The 19336-nt window shown below is 31.4% G+C and overlaps 2 protein-coding genes across 2 annotated transcripts; one reads left to right on the top strand and one right to left on the bottom strand.

Moving 5' to 3' along the window:
• Positions 1-2124: 2124 nt before the first annotated feature.
• Positions 2125-7075, top strand: LOC133778199 (monocopper oxidase-like protein SKU5). Its single transcript, XM_062218066.1, has 9 exons — positions 2125-2454; positions 2700-2809; positions 2934-3204; positions 3305-3443; positions 3897-4263; positions 4732-5097; positions 5199-5277; positions 6406-6605; positions 6707-7075. The coding sequence occupies exons 1-9, from the start codon at positions 2308-2310 to the stop codon at positions 6807-6809; spliced, it is 1782 nt and encodes a 593-aa protein (XP_062074050.1). The 5' UTR covers positions 2125-2307; the 3' UTR covers positions 6810-7075.
• A 6354-nt stretch (positions 7076-13429) lies between these two features.
• LOC133778198 (axial regulator YABBY 3-like) lies at positions 13430-16181 on the bottom strand. Its single transcript, XM_062218065.1, has 7 exons — positions 15662-16181; positions 15365-15529; positions 15109-15253; positions 14527-14575; positions 14350-14425; positions 14082-14156; positions 13430-13855 (listed from the first exon to the last, which is right to left on the bottom strand). Exons 1-7 carry the CDS (start codon positions 15761-15763, stop codon positions 13784-13786), a joined length of 684 nt encoding a protein of 227 aa, XP_062074049.1. The 5' UTR covers positions 15764-16181; the 3' UTR covers positions 13430-13783.
• Positions 16182-19336: the final 3155 nt, after the last annotated feature.

The following is a 19336-nucleotide window of genomic DNA, read 5'->3' as shown; positions in this document are numbered from 1 at the left end:
GAATTTTCTGAAAATTTGCAGGATGCTCTAAATAGCTACAATATACACGGTCATAAAAAAAATCGCGCTGAAAACTATTTACAAGTCAAGAAACACTGAGAGCCCAACTGATAGGACTTCAAGTGAAGCCCTTAAAACAAAAATTGTCCTATATAAATCAATATAAAGATATTATTAAAGAAATTTGATTAATTTGAAAGGTTTATTAGGGAGAATATCCATGATAATAAGACACGTACTATCACACTAGAACATATACTACATATAGTGTGGGGACAACAACAAAGCTCTCACTCTCTCTATTGCAATGCCACGTTACAAAAGTGATTTGGCATCTCGAGGACGAGGCCAAGGCTTTGAATGAAATCATAAGGTTTTTCTTTTCTTTAAAAAGAAAAAAAAATCATTATTTGGTAACAGAAATTTCATCATATATCACTCATTTTCACTCTTTGCAATTAATTGACCACTTATTACTTTCTAATTCTATAGGGTCAAAACTGAAAACGATAACTGAGAAAAGAAACTCTCACTCTCATTCTCTCACCCTAAGCATGGAAATCGATGATTTTGATGCCTTATCTTAATATGTATGAGTTTAACTAATTCTTTCTAATTTTGTTTGTAATAAAGATGATTATTTCACCATTTATTTTAATAATAATAGTCTTCTAGTTGTTGGACTAAGAAATATACGTACTTCTCATAAATGCTGTTTTATCCAATCCACCGAGCCAAAATTATTGTATAGATCATAGCTTTTTAAGTGTAAATTATGTTAATTAGTAGGGTTATCTATACATTCTAATAATCTTTATTGGATTTAAAAAAAACATACTAGTCGTAGAGGTTAAGTGGAGGAACATATCGAGCTAATCTGGTGTACTATTTCATACAATAAAACACTCATGACTCATGATACATATTTAATTTATGAACTCTTATTTTGAAATAAATACAATGAATATCCAAATATGCATAATTTTTACTTTTTTATTTTATTTATTTATCAGCTATAAGTCTAACTTCTTTTCATACTTGGCTTGTGATTAGACTAAAGAATATGGCAATCAGAATGTGAGATTGTGACATTTTAGGGAGCATTGCATAAAAAGTATTTAAGAAAACAAAATGAATTAATGTATTGATATTTATAGAAATTGAAATAGTTATATGATAGGTCTTCTGATAAGTTCAGGCCAACAAAAATTTATACCAGTATCTAGATTTATCTTAACTTACTCTGACAATAACTTACTTTTAGGGATATTCAATCTTTTTTCAGATTTAGTTAATAAAATAACATGTTTTTATCTTCAACAAATCAAACCAAAATTAAAACTTAACAATGTGTATAATGAAACAAATACACTTTTACTAATATACCCTTTCTATATATTTTTTAAAAAATAATAATTTTATTTCATGTTTGATTATTAAAAAAAAACTCAAAACGGTAACTTGAGTTGGAGTTATGTGTGTAGAGATGAGTTTAGTTATTTTTAATGATGGGTTGTGTTCTTGTAGGGGTGTGAGGGGCCCATGTGTGGACAATGTGGTTCGAGGCTGGCTGGCAATCATGTGAAGCTTTCACTATATCAGAACGTTTGCAACGCTTTCTTTTCGCCCTTTATTTCTTTTTCAAATATTCAAAAAATTTGTTTTTTTATATATATGTATGTATATATAATATATATATATAGAGAGAGAGAAACATAGACAAGAGTCAAATTAAAAGAATGAGTGAGTAGGCGTGTGTGGGTGGGACTATGAGGCCATAAGTGAGTATGCCTGCATGTGTGTAAGATATGAGATTTGAGAAAGTGTGAACTGGCTACTGCCTGGCATCCTCTCTCTCTCTCTCCTAACTTTCTCTCGCTATCTATGCTATCTATCTATGCTATCTATCTATGCATCATGACTGGTGACCGACAAAAGTTGGTTTTTTTATTTTTAAGATGAGAGTTGAACTTTGAGATATTGAACGCCAACCAACGTTTGTTATTGCACTGTGATGTTTGTTTTTTCTTTTTTTCTTTCTTATTTATTTAACTAAAAAAAAACCTTGCGCTGCCCTTGTGTCCCACAGTGGTAAAGTTGAGAAATTTAAGCTAAAAAATAAAAAAGGACCGTTCTTTCAAAACTCGCTTCTTCTTCTCTCTCTCCCTCTTTCTCTCACTTGGTTTCTTTCTTTCTCTTTTGCGATTATGTAAGGAAAATACTGAGAATTTGTTTGTGAGAACTAAAAAGAAGAAAGCTTTGAGCTTTGAATCTGTTGTACACGAGTTTGTATTTAAAGTCTACGAAATGGCTTTAGCAGGGAGCTTAATCCCAGCTGTTGTGGTCATCAATGTTTGCTTATTTGTGAGCTTGTGTTTTGCTGCGGATCCCTACGTTTTCCATGACTTTGAGGTCTCTTACATCACCGCTTCTCCTCTGGGTGTTCCTCAACAGGTTTGTTCTTTGGATCTATTTATGTCTTCTTCTTTCTCTTTACACTTACTTTCTTTGCAATGTTGAGCTAAGTTTCTCACTTGGGTTGCCTTTAGATTCGAAAAAGTTTTCACTTTTAGCTCCAGATCTACTAAATGTGGTTATCTTTTTCACTGCCTGAGCTTTAGAGTTGTACTGATTGAATGTGCTAATTAGTTGAGGATTTCTGGCAACCTGTTCATTTCTGTATCCGCATTACATTGCAGGTCATTGCTATTAATGGAAAATTTCCTGGTCCTACCATAAACGTGACTACAAACAATAATGTCGTTGTCAATGTTCGGAATAAATTGGATGAGAGTCTTCTCATGACATGGTAGGATTTTGCTCTGTTATTAAGTACTGTTTATGAACTAGAACTAGTAGTATGTATGGACATGCTATAGCTTTTAGTGAGTTAGTTTATGGATTGTATTTTGGATTTGACATACTTTGAACAGGGCTGGAATTCAACAAAGAAGGAGTTCCTGGCAAGATGGAGTTTTGGGCACCAATTGCCCAATACCCCCAAAGTGGAACTGGACATATAACTTTCAGGTCAAAGATCAGATTGGAAGTTTCTTTTACTTTCCGTCCCTCCATTTTCAGAGAGCTTCTGGTGGTTTTGGCGGCTTTATTATTAACAACCGAGCTGTAATTCCGATTCCTTTTGACAGCCCAGATGGGGATATAACCATTATGATTGGTGATTGGTACACTAAAAACCACACGGTAATTGTTTGTGGATTTCTCAAACTTACTTGTGAATTAAGAAACTGAAATTTGTAGATAATAACAAGTGTTATAATGCTAGCTACATTTTGGAATGTAGGCTTTGAGGAAGATCCTGGATGCAGGGAAAGATCTGGGAATGCCAGATGGAGTTCTCATTAATGGAAAAGGCCCTTACAGATACAACGACACTCTCGTTTCGGACGGCATTGATTTTGAAACAATTGATGTCCACCCAGGTAATGGCAGTGGCATATTAGAGCTCTTGCTTTCAATTTTTGTTTAATCATGAAGTGATATTGTGAAGCATTGTTTTTGTTCAGTTAAATGATACATTCTCTTGTGTTCTCCATGCATTTTACATTCCCTTGAGCTCTTGCCATTCCCTTGTTTATCCACTGAATTGGCATAATGTTGACACAGCCTGTGGCTCCTCATTGGCCTCTTAAACCTTTTTCCATTATTTGAAACATGCAAGAGGTTTTTAGGACTGATGTAGCTGTATTAAATTTACTTTTTCATATTGTTCTACAATGTATATCATTCCACTTTCCATTCACAGTGATGCCATTGTGCTTGGTAAAAATTTATTCACAAGTTATTCCAAGCCAAGGCACTCCTTGTCCTTGGTTAGTTTCTATTCCTTGATAGTTTTGTTGTCAACTCATTTTTATGTTTGAATTGTTGAACAGGAAGAACTTATCGCGTTCGTGTCCACAATGTTGGAATCTCGACTAGTCTGAATTTCAGGATCCAAGGGCATAATCTGCTCTTAGCCGAAACAGAGGGATCATACACAGTGCAACAGAATTATACTAGTCTGGATATACATGTTGGGCAATCCTACTCATTTTTGTTGACTACAGATCAGAATGCAAGTACTGATTACTACATAGTAGCAAGTGCTAGGTTTGTAAATGAATCTATATGGAGAAGAGTAACTGGTGTTGGCATCTTGCGCTATTCCAATTCCAAAGGGAAGGCACGTGGCCCCCTTCCAGACGCACCAAAAGATGAATTCGACAAAACATTTTCAATGAATCAAGCAAGATCTATCAGGTTTGTATAGATGTGATCTCAATTCATGAACATGTGGTTTCTGCATTAAACATGTTCACAACTGTCTTTTTTGTTGTTGTTGTTGTGTTTTATTGGTATCTTATACTGGAACTATGACATTTGGGGTCAAGATTAATTATTTCAATCAATCGAGTTTGAACTGCTTGATAAATTTTGCTTTTCTTGTCAGTAAAATTGAAGTATTCAATGATTTATGTATCTACTGAATTGTCCTTTAAGAGGCTGGATTTCCAGGGTTATTTTGAGGTTTCTATGATCATTTACTTGCAAAGAGAACACTAAAGGACAGATATATTGTTTGTTTGTTGTAATTTCATTGTTTGTCATGCTATAAAGTATTGAATATTTCTACCAAATTGGATAAATTTGAGTATAATTTAAAAGTTGCTGGTAATCCATATTCCATGGTAGTTCACTTTTTAAAGGTTGTATATTCTCACTGTGCAGATGGAATGTATCAGCTAGTGGTGCTCGCCCAAATCCACAGGGATCTTTTAGATACGGCTCAATCAATGTCACTGAAGTTTATGTGTTAAAAAACAAGCCACCAGTAACAATTAACGGGAGACGGCGAGCAACTCTTAACGGAATATCATTCGTCAATCCTACCACTCCCATCAGGCTTGCTGACTGGTACAAAGTGAAAGGAGCCTATAAGCTTGACTTTCCAAGTAGGCCACTTACAGGACCACCTAAGATGGAAACATCAATCATTAATGGAACATTTAGAGGATTTATGGAAATCATACTACAAAACAATGAGACCAAGATGCAGACCTATCACTTGGATGGATATGCATTTTTTGTTGTTGGGTAACTAAACAAATTGATTTGTTTCCATTTGTACTTATCATGTCTATGAGTATTATTTTCTTCTCACAGTGATTTTTACATTTAATTATCACCTCTTGCAGGATGGATTATGGTGAATGGTCAGAGAATAGCCGAGGCACATATAATAAGTGGGATGGAATAGCCCGTACCACGGCACAGGTATATCTTAAGATAACTCTATATCCTAGTTAGTACTGCTTTATATTGGATCCCTTAATCTGTTGGTAGTAAATCTTTTGGAGTCTTCTTCGTTTGAGTTTTGGTATTCCTTTCTAGAATGTGGGTGTGCTAAAAACAATGTTTTATAGTTAGGTAAGTGAAGAAAAATAAAATGTATAACTAAACATGTTCTCATATAAGCTACTAGTGCATTATCTTGGTCGTTAATTAATTACATATCATGAAACGATCAATGAAATCCTTGGAACGTGTTCTTGCACGCAGTCATATCATAATTTGCCTTACAAGACTGACAAGGCAATGGGCCTATTGATTAGGAAGCCAAGTTCTCATTTGTAGACCACTTCATCTCAAAAACTATGTATGTTGTAGTGTATTCCCACCAAGACGAACTGATGATAGCACAGTCATATCATAATTTGTCTTACAAGGCTGACAAGGCAACAAGCCTATTGATTAGGAAGCCAAGTTCTCATTTGTAGACCACTTCATCTCAAAAACTATGTATGTTGTAGTGTATTCCCACCAAGACGAGCTGATGATAGCACAGTCATATCATAATTTGTCTTACAAGGCTGTTGATTACAGTCATATCATAATTTGCCTATTGATTAGGAAGCCAAGTTCTCATTTGTAGACCACTTCATCTCAAAAACTATGTATGTTGTAGTGTATTCCCACCAAGACGAGCTGATGATAGCACAGTCATATCATAATTTGTCTTACAAGGCTGACAAGGCAACAAGCCTATTGATTAGGAAGCCAAGTTCTCATTTGTAGACCACTTCATCTCAAAAACTATGTATGTTGTAGTGTATTCCCACCAAGACGAACTGATGATAGCTAGCCAGATTAGCTAAAGTGCTTTCCTGTTATTGCTTCAAATCCTCTGTGATTATGCTGGTCATTAATGCCTTCATGACATTACAATTCCGAATAATTTTGTTAAATTGTAGGAAAAAGGTGTAAGAACCTTTGTAACAGTCATTTATTCTTTTGCATGAAATAAACTTCCTCCCCTGCTCTTGACAAAAAAAAAAAAAAAAACTTCCCTGCTGTGTTAAATCCCAAATTATAAAGTTGCTTTCCTCCTCGATGTTTATGTAGGTTTATCCTGGAGCATGGACCTCTATTTTGGTGTCCCTAGACAATGTTGGTATCTGGAACCTCAGAACTGAAAATCTCGACTCATGGTATCTTGGTCAAGAAACATATATCAAAGTTGTCAATCCAGAAGCTACTAACAAAACTGAGTTGCCTATACCAGACAATGCCCTCTTCTGTGGTGCTCTCAGCAAATTGCAGAAGTATGTTCCCTTTCACTGTCTTGCTCAAAAACATTATCTCTTATTCAGGCCAGAAGACATTTCTTGACCACATATACTCTGTACTCTATCACTTTTTTCAGGCCAGAAGACATTTCTCTTGCAACGTCAATGATAGGAAACAAATCAAACTTCTTCCTCACGTTTCTGATGATCGTAGGCGCTGCAATTCAAATTTTCCACTAAAGGAGTTTCTTTTAGAGTGTTTACTTCTGTATGGCTTCTTAGAGAGGTTTGTGATTTGTGTGTTTAGGCTTGTAAGTTTAGTCTTGTTGATATGAATCTTTCAGTGATTTTGACCACCGCATTCTTTTCTCAGTAGATCTTCTGAAACAGTCCCCACTTCCTGCTTGTTTAATTTATTTGGTTTTATCATTCTTTTAATACCTATATTTATGTATTAATAACAATACTTCAATTAATTGCAAACCATCTTATTTGGTTCTTCTATAGCCAAAGTTGGTTGTTCTGTATTGATTATCACAGTTTGTATTCTCTATGTATTCAAATGCGTCAAATCAAAGCTTAAATGATCTTCTTTAGCGTACCAAAAAAAAAAAAAAAGAAAAAGAAAAAAGAGAAAAGAAAAAAGAATCTGCTATTTGAGATTTCAAAGGTGACACAAAGTGACAAAAGGGTCCAGCTGATTTTCACATGCTCCTAGCTTGTCCTCATACTAGCCAACCAAACAAACATTGCCTCTTCTATTCCATCAGCACAAGACTCATCTACCTTTCTGACTCTGGTTTTTCTATTGTTATGCTCTCTTAGTATATCTAATGCTTCCCAGCTCTCTCTCTCTCTCTCTCTCTCTCTCTCTCTCTCTCTCTCTCTCATAATCTGAATTGAGAGGATAAAAGGTGGCCTTACATCAGTACATAACATATCACCAATTTGTCTCTCACGTGGCAACTTGCAGGGATTTTGGTTGGATGTGAGTAATAACGTTTGGCCAACATGAATGCTGACAAGGAAGTTGCTGTTGTCTAATGGCTGGCAATCTTGGTCTTTTCTGGCCTCTCTATAAACTATAAATGATGGCATTTTTTGATCCTCTTCAAAACAAAATGGTTGTTGAAGCTAATTAAATATATTTATGATGAAAAAGAAGGCACTGATGATGAGACCACTTTCCCAACTTTCAAATTGAATGCTCATCATGTTCAAGTCTGCACATTTCAAACTCAAAAACATTGGACTATAATAAGAGTAATGAGTGAAAGCCCACCTTTTCTTTTCCTTTGAACTAGTTTTAGCTTTGTCTCTTTGCTTCAGGCTCAAGCATACATACATATATAAACATGGCAAAATGTGTAGGCTTAACTTATGAACAATGCTCTTAACATGTAACATACTGTATATGCATGTATATATATACATACCAAAGTACTTTTCTACAAAGCTGGTTGAACAACACACACACACACACACACACATATATATATATATATTTGAAAGGAAATGGAGGGAGACAAGTAATTCAGATATGGGCAGAGGAGGGGGCAGCAAGCAAAGCAATAAAACCCTTTTCACAGATATCTTTAAGCAGTTCAATAGTGAGGGAGATAGTTCTTTCTCTTCATTGTCGTACCTTTATGTAGTTGATTCAAAATAGTGCTCCTTATTGGGAGTGCAACTTACCCTTTTAGTAATGGTCGCATCCTATGCAAAATTTTCAACTTTACTTGTCACGCTTTCCTGCCTTAAAGCTTTCATCTTTAACTCTTTATATATAGAGACACAACTTATAATCTCCTTTTGAAATTGGATCTTATTGTACAATGCAAAGTAAATTTCATCCATACAAAGTAACGTACATAAATAAAATTATACACATAATATTGCGTATTAATTACACGTAATAGAACCATACTATCTATGTATCCGAGATCACAGTTTATATATTTTCGTTAAAATGTCATTGAAAAAATGTAGTCAATAAATCTATTATTAACAATTATCAATGATCTAGATTTTCTTGTGAAATAGTGAATTTTTCACCCTCTACCATGCACTATACTTGGGGACCCTTGGCTCAAAAGCTCGTTCCCAAATTGGAGGCATTTACTTTGGCCAATGTCCTCAATAAATCCAACACTATCAAAGAAAAGTAAAAAAAAAAAAAAAAAAACGAGGCTATTTCCCATGTGCATGCACCTAGCTAGCTAGCTACCGTTATTGAGAGTTTTTGTTTTGATTGTAGTTAATATCGTACATCAAAATACAGTTGAGTCCGATGCTTTTCAGAGACAGAAAAAACTGTTTTTGCATAATTGGCATTGATGTTTGTGGCACTGCTTGTGTGTTAGGGTTTGTTCACTACAGTTTTTAGTTTTGGTACATTCTTCTAATATTCCAAAGTAACATCTCGTGATTGGATATTTGATAAGTAATTTGTGGATCAAATGGTACTAAAATTGGTTACCGCAAGGTGTTAATTAACAACATAATGATGATCAAGATCTTATCGTGAGCCTAACAGTGAAGCAAATTCAATTAAGTAATAACAACAACAATTGGTTCGTACATAACACATCTAAATACATTATATAAGTAATTTATAAACATTAAGATTTTTTTATATATATAATACATGTAACATAAAAGTTCAATATTAATTTTACTAATAATTTTGGATTTAGTAAGATAGGTTTTATTTTTTTATTTTTTAATATTATTTATATTCTATTGTTCATATTTTAAATTCAATAGAATAAAAAGTTAAAATTTTCCATTTAGTTTTTTTTATTTATTTAAAAAACATTATATTTTTCATAAAATTGTTTTTAGTATAATAAAATATAGGCGTGCCAAAGATTTTTTTTTCCAAATATTTTACAAATAGATAATTTTATACTCAATAAAAAGGGTGTAAAAATAAAATTTAAAATATCTTTTAAAATTTTATTTAGAAATAGGTTGGGAAAAGAAAAATAAGGATGCATATAGAACTACCCATTCATAAATGTCTCAACTTTTTTTTTGTCATATGTATGGGTATTCAATAGAGTAAGAGATCGTTCCAAAATGACTTTTAATTGTGTGGGAAAGTATGTAAATGTTTATATTTTTAATTTTGTAGTAAAATAACCTAACCACATTTTTATTATTACATATTACCAAATATTTCCTTTAGCAAATTACTATTTTATTCTAAATATTTTAATATTATGCTATATGTATTTTAGTTTTGTTTAATTAGTTTTTATTTTAAAGTTATTTTGATTTTTTTCTGTATTTTATGAGTTGTTGGAGACAAAATACATATGCTGAGTTGAAAAATAATATACCAACAAAACTTACAAAATTATTACTAAAAAATGTATATATATATATTAACATTAAAATGTATATACACGAGAAAAAATTATATACTACTATTATGTATAATAAGATAGGAACTAAATATTATAAAAAAAATGATTAACCATACCACAAAAAATATATACACTAATTGGAAAATAATATACCAATAACCCATAAAAAACTTAAAAAAATCAATACATTTTTTAAAATAAAAATTAATTAAACAAAATTAATATATATACCACTATATTAAAGCCATACACTCCTAAATAAATAAAAAAATGATAAAAAATGATAATTTAAGTAATCAACAATGTAAAATGGCCACTTCTCTAAAATTTTAAAAATAAAGATATTAACTTTTTGATACTATTATTTTGTACATTTACTATAATTTCTCTTATAAGTTTCAATGAAATAGACATCACAATTTACCAATATCAAAAATTGTCATGAAAGGAATCTATTAACAAAAAATTTCTTCACAAATTACGACACAAAGAAGTATAATCATATACATGTGGAAGTAACACGATAAAATCTAATTTAGTGTATATTTTGCTATGATAATCTCTAAGTATACATAGATTGGTTAGCATTGATGTATCATTTTGCCATTAATTAATTTTCATTGATCACATAATTTAATTCATTGATCAAATGCAATAATGTAGAACACTTTTTTTCTTTTTCATTCACGATTATAGAAAACAAAGTCATTCTCACAAAATGATCCACCATAGATGAGAAATTTCCACTTTTGTAGTAATTCCAAATAATTTTGCACTGTTAATTATTCATGAAATTCCAATCCATGACCCACTGACAAAGTGATAAGGCACCACACCACACCACAGTGGCGTGCAATGATCTCTCTATGTACCTTTATATCATTTTCTCTCTTCTTCTTTTCTTAATTATACGTATTTTTTTTTAATTCTATGAATTTGTTAGATAGGGGTTAGGAATTGCCATGCTCCCTAACTTTTTAAAAAATAATAAGAATTAGTCTAAGAATTTAGGAAAAATATATATATATATATAACTTTTATAATAATAATTTTGGCACCCTACAATTTGTTCTGGCGCCTCTGTTAGTATAGTATATATCATATTTGATTACTCAATCAATATTATAATTTAACTATGTGGATCATATATATTTATATATTTAGTTCCTCAATAATAATATAATACCAAAATGATGTATCATTAGAGCATCTCACTTTATTATTCTCGATATTTTATATAAATATATAGGTTTTGGATTTTGTCATATATATTTATATAAAAAGGGAATGCATCCTGTTAGATATTACATATTTTATATAGATAGATTAAGATTTAATATACTTTGAAATTTGTTTGATATATACTTAATAATTAATAATTGTCTAATCAATCCAATATATGAGGTACAAAATGCATTTCCTTATACAGGACAAGATCTAGTCCATATATATATTTTAATTATATTATAAGATACGTCCAAATTGGCTATAAATACAATTAATTAATTGGAAAATGCAGAAGCATAAGTATATATATTAATCGATGATTCAATTCTCATGTAAGAACCATTTGTCATTTTGTTTATATTACTAATAAGATTTTGTTCATCTTAATTAATTAAAATTTGAATTTTTAAGGGATAATTTTTATTTATTAGATTTTTTTTATCATGAATATATAAGTAAGAAATTTTAAATATTGTATATCATATAGTAGAATATATGGTAGAAATCCTATTTTCGATCTACTGTTAAGAACATGGATAATTAAGTTGTAACCTCAATTTTTATATATGATACAATGTAATTTAGTTACATTATCATATATATATAAAATTCTTACAACATATTCATATGCGGGACAAAAATAAATTCCTACCGATAGTACAAAGAAACAGTCTTACCATAGAAGCGCCTGTACATTAATTAGCTTTATTTCATCGAGGGAGCCAAGGTTATTACATAGAGAGGCGTCAATTTTTTGTATACATAAATATATATTGGGGAATTTTCTTATAGGGCTTCTATTCAAGCCCTATCGGTAGGGCTTTTAGTGTTCTCAACTTGTGAATAGTGTTTGGCATGATTTTTTTTTATGACCGTGTATATTGTAGCTATTTAGAGCATCCTGCAAATTTTCAGAAAATTTCGAATAGTTTACAGTACCGAAAACTAGGTTCAAACATGTTGTTGCACGCGTGACTATTTTTTTTATGTGCGTGGAAAACAACATGTTTGAACCTAGTTTTCAATACTGTAACTATTCAGAATTTTCTGAAAGTTTGCAGGATGCTCTAAATAGTTACAATATACACGGTCATAAAAAAAATTGCGCCGAAAACTGTTCACAGATCGAGAAACACTGAGAGCCCTACCAGTAGAGCTTAAAGTGAAGCACCTATAGAAGAATTGTCATATATATATAGGGGAATTCTCTTATAGGGGCTTCATTTTAAGCCTTACCGGTAGGACTCTCAGTGTTCTCAACCCTTAAACAGTTTTCGACGCGATTTTTTTATAACCGTGTATATTGTAGCTATTTAGAGCATTTTGCAAATTTTCAGAAAATTCCGAATAGTTTACAATACCGAAAACTAGGTTCAAATATGTTGTTGCACGCGTGACTAATTTTTTTTTATGCGCGTGGAAAACAACATGTTTGAACCTAGTTTTCGGTACTGTAAACTATTCGGAATTTTATGAAAATTTGCAGGTTGCTCTAAATAGCTACAATATACACGGTGCTAAGAAAAAGTCGCGCCAAAAACTGTTTACAGGTCAAAAAATACTGAGAGCCAACCCAATAAGACTTAAAAGTGAAGCCCTTACCAAAAAAAAAAAATTGTCCGATATATATTTTAATCGGCCAATATAGATTTATGCAAATTAGAGAGCATGGCCCCCTATAGACCCTCTTGGCTCCGTGATTGCCCTATTTTCTCTCATGTTTTTTTTTTAAAAAAAAAAGAAAAAAAAAGAAAGACAGATTCCAATCTGAGTCAATCATAATGGCTGATTCTCTAACATGACACATGCATTAATTTACTATATGTGTAACCAGATTGTCAGGATAAAATAGTTCTTTTTACCCTCTCTTAAGTTGTTTAGTTATTGAGAAATCAATGTAAACTATTCTTTTTCTACATTATTATTAGTTCTATATATTATTTGATATAAGGATTCCACTAAAATATCTATATATTACTTGATAATATTATGTCATTAATATATAATTAAGAGTAAATTAAACATAAACATTTCTCTTGTTATTACTAAGTCCAAGTTATAAATTAGCGTGTAGTAGAGTCAATCATATATATTTTACTATATTAATTAATTTAAAATAAAATGACTTAAGCATTAATATTAATTAAGCAACTATAATATCCTCATTTAATGATTCTTAATCTTTTTTCTTTCGACCGTTACGCGTACACATGGATAATATATATATATATATATATGTATTTATATAAAGAGAGAGAAATATATAAATAAAGAGCTAGTTAATTTATCAGCATTATATAAATATATATATAGTGAGCGTTGTCATAGCTTATAATTAGCATAAGATTAGACAAGTAGTACTTTTTAACCACAAAGGGCCTTAATAAACATTTTTTTTTTGGCGGAATCTAAGAAAGGAGAAAGAGAGAAAAGTACATGATATTTTAGTAGACATGGTGGTATCGACATTAAATTAAAAAGCCTTCTACGTACTACTAATTACTACGTACCATTATATATATATATATATATATATATGGTGGGTCACCAAGAAATATAGTCTTCTTGTAACTAGATCTCCATATATATATGCTTGGTCGATCGATCGTTATGTCATTAGTAAGGGGAAACACCAACATGATTGGCTGATGCGAAAAACCCATCTTTCATCAGAACATCATCTCCTTCCTACATACATATATATATATATATATACACATATATATCATATTAGAGAATATCATTCGCTAGCGAGGTTATAAATGAAATTATAATAATTAGTAATGTGCATGCATGGTGTTTATAATAATTAATAAATAAAGTTTTAAATGAAAGAGAAAGAGATCAGATCGATGAGATATTACATGGTACTATATATATTATATTACAAATAGGGCATTGAGAGATAGGGAACCTGCTGGCGAACATTTGTCTTCTTCCCAGTCTGATCAGGCATGAGACCAAAGTGAATGTGTGGAAAGTGAGCCCACTGACACAGACAAAACAATACAAGTTTATACACAATGTATACATACATATATATATACACACACAAGGACCCACAAATTATGTAGACATTTTTATTGAAAAAGAATAATATATATGATGAAATATATAGCTAGGGCTCAAATGTAAAAAGTGTTTGAGAATGAACAAGAGCTAGGGCTGTAGTATTATGTTACATTCTTAGCAGCTGCACTGAAGGCTTCTCTGTGAGAAATATCAGGGTTTACAGACTTGATGCGTTGGATCTCGTCCCTGCAACCACATCATCATCATTACTTAATCATCATCATTATTTTGAACATAATAAGGTTTTATTAAACTGCTATATATATAATATTGATAATTAGACTCACTTGATGAAACGATTGTATGCGGAGGGAACTCTCTGTCTCTTCTCCGGGGCTGCACAAACACATACATTATTCAAAATTTACTACTAATTAAATAACTTACTCTTTATATGGTTTTTTTCTGCAATATCTCTTGCGCGCTCTATAATTATCTTCACATATATATATATATGATTTGTCAAAATTTAGTGCACAAATAATAATATATCTAGTGATCACATACATACACCTATACATGATTATAAAAGTGGTGCAATTAAGTAGTGTAGTTAGTTTATTTTAGTGGTGCAATTAGAACAGTAAGCCTTTCCCAAATTGGAAGTATTTTTTTAGGGAAATCTCTCTGTAATTGAAACTAATTAATGTAAGGATCATTCGAAGGCTGAGATTGTGTTTTGAAACAGAGAAAAAAAAAATTAAGAAAGTAAAAATGAGAAACTCTTTGCTTTATGGTTTGGTGATTTGCTAAAACAGATTTTTTTTTCATTTTAAGAAAATGAGATAAAAGAACCTCTCTGATCTCGAAAGGATCCCAGAGAAGAAATTAATATATAAATATATATGCAAGAAAATCTCATCACATACGTCGGTTAATAACGGGAGGCCTTGAAAGTTCATGATGATGATGATGATGATGATCATGACGAGTATTCACTCTAGGTGGGACTGCAAAGTCAGCCATGCTTGATTGATTCATCAGAAAGTTTGGGGCTGAGTTTGGTATCTCTTCCTGAAAACAACACCACACATGTTTGGTACCTATTCATATATATATATATATATATAACCATCAAGCTTAGCTATATATATAGTAGTATAGACTTCATGGTGTTAATTATACCAGCAGATTATGGTGAGAAGGGTTGAAGAAAGAGTGGCCCAGATGGAACTGATTAGCCGAAGGCAAAAGCAAGCCACACATGTTCACCGGAAGCAGATTGGTGCAGTGACCACATCTCACAGTCAGTGTTACACTCTTAAACAAACTGCTGCAAGGAACACTCACCTACATATGCATATACACAAACACAAATTAGCTATTATAATATTATATATAACATGATCATCAAAGTTCACAAAAACCCTAGAAATAGTAAATCCCAGGCTTAAAGGGTATGTAGTAGTATGTTTTATATACCGCAAGGACTGTATCGCATATGTTGCAATGGACATAACAGAGCTGCTCGGAGGAAGAGAGGTGGTCCAGCTGCGGCAATGTTGAAGCAGAAGAAGATGACATTTTTTTTTGGATTCGATTCCTTTTTTCTTTTATAAAGAAAAAAAATAATAGGAAAGACTAGAAAGAGAGAAAGAAAGATAGAAAAACTGATTGATGATTGGTCTTGTTTGATTGATTGATTGATTGATGGAATGACAGCTTAACAACCACCTTGGATCTGCTTTTCTATTTCTTTCTTTGATTATGAGTTGTGAAAGAAAGGTGCAAATATGTGCAAAAGAGAGAGAAAGAGAAATAGAAAGAGAAAGAGAGAGAGAGACAAGATGGGGTGATCTATTTGATCTAGTAGGTTTTTAAGAGGGCAGTCAAGGCAGAGACCTCTTCTCTTCTCTTGCCTCCGTTTATTGGTGTTAGTTTATAGCCCATTCACATGCGTGTACATACATCTTCATGATGTGTATATATATATCATGCATGGATATATATATAGCATGCATGTATATGTGTTTATGATACCCACGGTATACCCCATGGCCAGTAGATATATCTATATTTATATAAGCAAATGTAGACACATGTATATGTATATGGGATCAGAGTATTAAAACTAACATACGCATGGGGTGAAGTATAAGAAAGGGAGAGAGAGATAATAACATGTGTGGTTGGCATTCCCAATGCTCATTGGAGAGGGAGAGAGAGAGAGAGAGAGAGAGAGAGAGGCGGCAGATGTGGGGGAGAGGAGCCAGAAAGGGACGTGTGCATGGAGGGTGATATAGCTCTTTCACACACTCATGACTCACTTGTTCTTTTCACAACTTAAAGAGCTGACCCTCTTGTCTTGTGGTCTCAACTAGTCTCAAATTACACTACACTACACTACACTACTACTACTGCTAGTACTAGTACTCCTTCTCACTCTCTCAATCTCTCTCTCTGATCAATCTTTAAATAAAAGTTTTCCTCAATTTCCGAACCTCTCTAAAATATCTCATTCGATATATCGATCCTCTTATTGTCTCCCGGACAACAAGCCCTCACCACCTCATTAATATAAGCCCTCCGCCTCCCTCTCCGCCTCTTTAGGGTTCCCTCTCTCTCTGCCTTGTCATCGTCATGTATATATCAAACAAAAAACACCATTATAACCTAATCATGCGTATCTTTATATAGATATATATGTGTGTGAATTTGCTTTGTATGGAGGTATGCATATACGTTTCAGTTTTTTATTTTTTTTTATCTTTTACTTTCTCAAATTAATATATATAAATAAATATTTACTTTTAGTGATTTGACCACTCAATCTCCCTCGGCTTACGCACAGACAGATACGTATTTAAGTCAGTAAAAACCATCTCAGAGGGCAGACTTTGCCTTTCTTACCACCTTTGTCCTTTCCTAAATTTCTTTCTTTTTTACTTACTTTTGCTAATTTGGTTAGAATCTTTTCCTCTCACGCCTTCCTTTCCTAATTCCCATCCACACACACAATAACACACACATCTAGGGTTTTTCTTTACGATTTTTTCTAACCTAGCTAGCTCTCTTTCTCTGTTATATATGTGTGTACATATATATATATATATATATTTGCCTTAACTTTGGTGAAAAAGATAGCGGTGACCAGAAATATAAACCATCGCCATCCCCTTCTTGGTAATCTTATCTCATTAAGGCCTATCTATATATAGATATATATATATATATATACACACACACATAACACATATATGTTTTTCGCTTCTCCCCAAGAAAAATATAATTTTAATAATATTACTATATATAAATGCATAGTGTAACTCGTATATATATATATGTGTGTGTGTAAATCACATTAAATGTAAACGTACAGGCATGTTTGTGTTTGTGTTTGTGTTTATGTTAATTAATGATCTTTTTTATATATTAGAAAGAACTGTAAAGCGTTAATTAAACCCAGCTATGTATAATATATATTAATAATCTCAGCACATTTAGCATGTTCAAAAGAGAGTACTTTTCTACCAAAATAAATAAATAAATAATAAAGGTTGTGTTTTAATGGTGATGATACAGATGTAACACATAAACATTTATTTGACGATGAAATAATAAATTAAGACCATGTTGATAAAGTAAGCCCATATAAAAGTACTACGTACTACTGCCGACTACTGCGCAGGGCAAGAGTACTTTGATTATTTATCAATCTTTTTTGTATTTTTTTTGTTCTTTATCTTGTTGGTTCTTTTACAGCACTTGATATGTGGATGTAATCTAATACTGAATACGTGTAAGACAATAAGTAGTTATACATAAATTGATTTTAAAAGTTATTGTATAAATATAAATATATATATTTTTGAAAGAGTTGTACCTATCGGACTTATATAATTAGGTTTTTAGCTAGATTTCTCATTGGATTTTTCTCGGCCAGTTTTGCTAGACGCATAAAACGATAGTATTTGTTTTTGTTTTCTATTGCAGTTGACTCTTTTGTGATTTATGTACATATGTTTATACATATGTGTATTTATTAGTTTGGACTTCTTTGACAATTTTAATTAATGTGGTAGTTTTTCTTGGCTGTTTTGTAAGGAAACTTTAAGTTTTTTATGTTTAATGATAACATAATTGTATGAAAATTTTATAATTATGTTTAATTGTGCATGAGAATCTTAATTTTAAAATAATTGCACATAGTTGAAATGGAGTATAATGTGAAATTCATATATATCGGATGACCAGAGCCGGCTAAGACAAGTGAGGCAGTTGCCTAAAGACTTCGAACATAGGAGGTCTCATCTTCAATATATATATTATTCTATATATATATATTACGTTTTATATAAAATTAATCTATAGTAATAAATGACTGTAGTGTAAAACACGTATAAAGGTGTGAAAAATATAATAAAAATAATAATAACAGAAAGACAAAACAAGAAAGAAATTGGAACACAAGAATAAGAAAATAAGAATGATTAGATTATAATAGATTATTTATGTCTATTTTAAAATTTTTATTATTAGTGTTAGATTATTTTATATAAAATGTCAAAATTTACTATTCATAGAAAAAAAATTGGCTGAATAATAACATATTTCTTATAAGTCCATCTAAATTTTATAGGTAATAGTTTAGAGTTAGAAAAAAAAATATCTAACATAAAATATGCACCAAAATTTTCAGTGAAAAAAATATGTATTAAATTATATTTATGTTAAAATTTGAAAGAAAAAAAAAACTTAAAAGATAAAACATATTTTTTTTGTTCGCCTAGGGCTTTGCTCGGGCCGCCTGTAGATGAGTTTCATTTCAACATATATGATGAAAGATTAAAGTGAATAATATGGGATTTATTTTTATTATAATTAGGGCAATAAGAAAGAAAAAACAAAAAATTGTTTGCAAAAACAAGAGAATGTTTATATATGCTCTTCTTTTCACCCATTATAACTCCTAAGATTTTGCTCTATTTGGAAATGAAGACAATAAATTTTATAATTACGCAGAGACATGTTTCAAAATATATACTTCTGCAGATTAGTTCGTCATCAGCGTGAAGGGTTAAATTTATATATATATATATTTATTAATTAATATATAATAATTCCACAAAGAAAGATGGAAAAAAAGTTAATAGAATT

The sequence above is a fragment of the Humulus lupulus genome, chromosome 5 (assembly GCF_963169125.1).
Source record: "Humulus lupulus chromosome 5, drHumLupu1.1, whole genome shotgun sequence".
NCBI lineage: Eukaryota > Viridiplantae > Streptophyta > Magnoliopsida > Rosales > Cannabaceae > Humulus > Humulus lupulus.
Note: the sequence above shows the minus strand (reverse complement) of the source record. Positions and strands in the feature narration are given on the sequence as shown.

What these genes read in the sequence shown, in the direction of transcription:
- LOC133778199 (XM_062218066.1), top strand. Translation starts at nt 2,308, where the DNA reads ATGGCTTTAGCAGGGAGCTTAATCCCAGCTGTTGTGGTCATCAATGTT. An exon ending in CTCTGGGTGTTCCTCAACAG is followed by an intron (nt 2,455 to 2,699) that starts GTTTGTTCTTTG and finishes ATTACATTGCAG; the next exon opens with GTCATTGCTATTAATGGAAA. An exon ending in TATGCATTTTTTGTTGTTGG is followed by an intron (nt 5,098 to 5,198) that starts GTAACTAAACAA and finishes CACCTCTTGCAG; the next exon opens with GATGGATTATGGTGAATGGT.
- LOC133778198 (XM_062218065.1), bottom strand. Translation starts at nt 15,763, where the DNA reads ATGTCATCTTCTTCTGCTTCAACATTGCCGCAGCTGGACCACCTCTCT. An exon ending in TATGCGATACAGTCCTTGCG is followed by an intron (nt 15,530 to 15,661) that starts GTATATAAAACA and finishes ATGCATATGTAG; the next exon opens with GTGAGTGTTCCTTGCAGCAG. An exon ending in TCAGTGCAGCTGCTAAGAAT is followed by an intron (nt 14,157 to 14,349) that starts GTAACATAATAC and finishes TGTCTGTGTCAG; the next exon opens with TGGGCTCACTTTCCACACAT.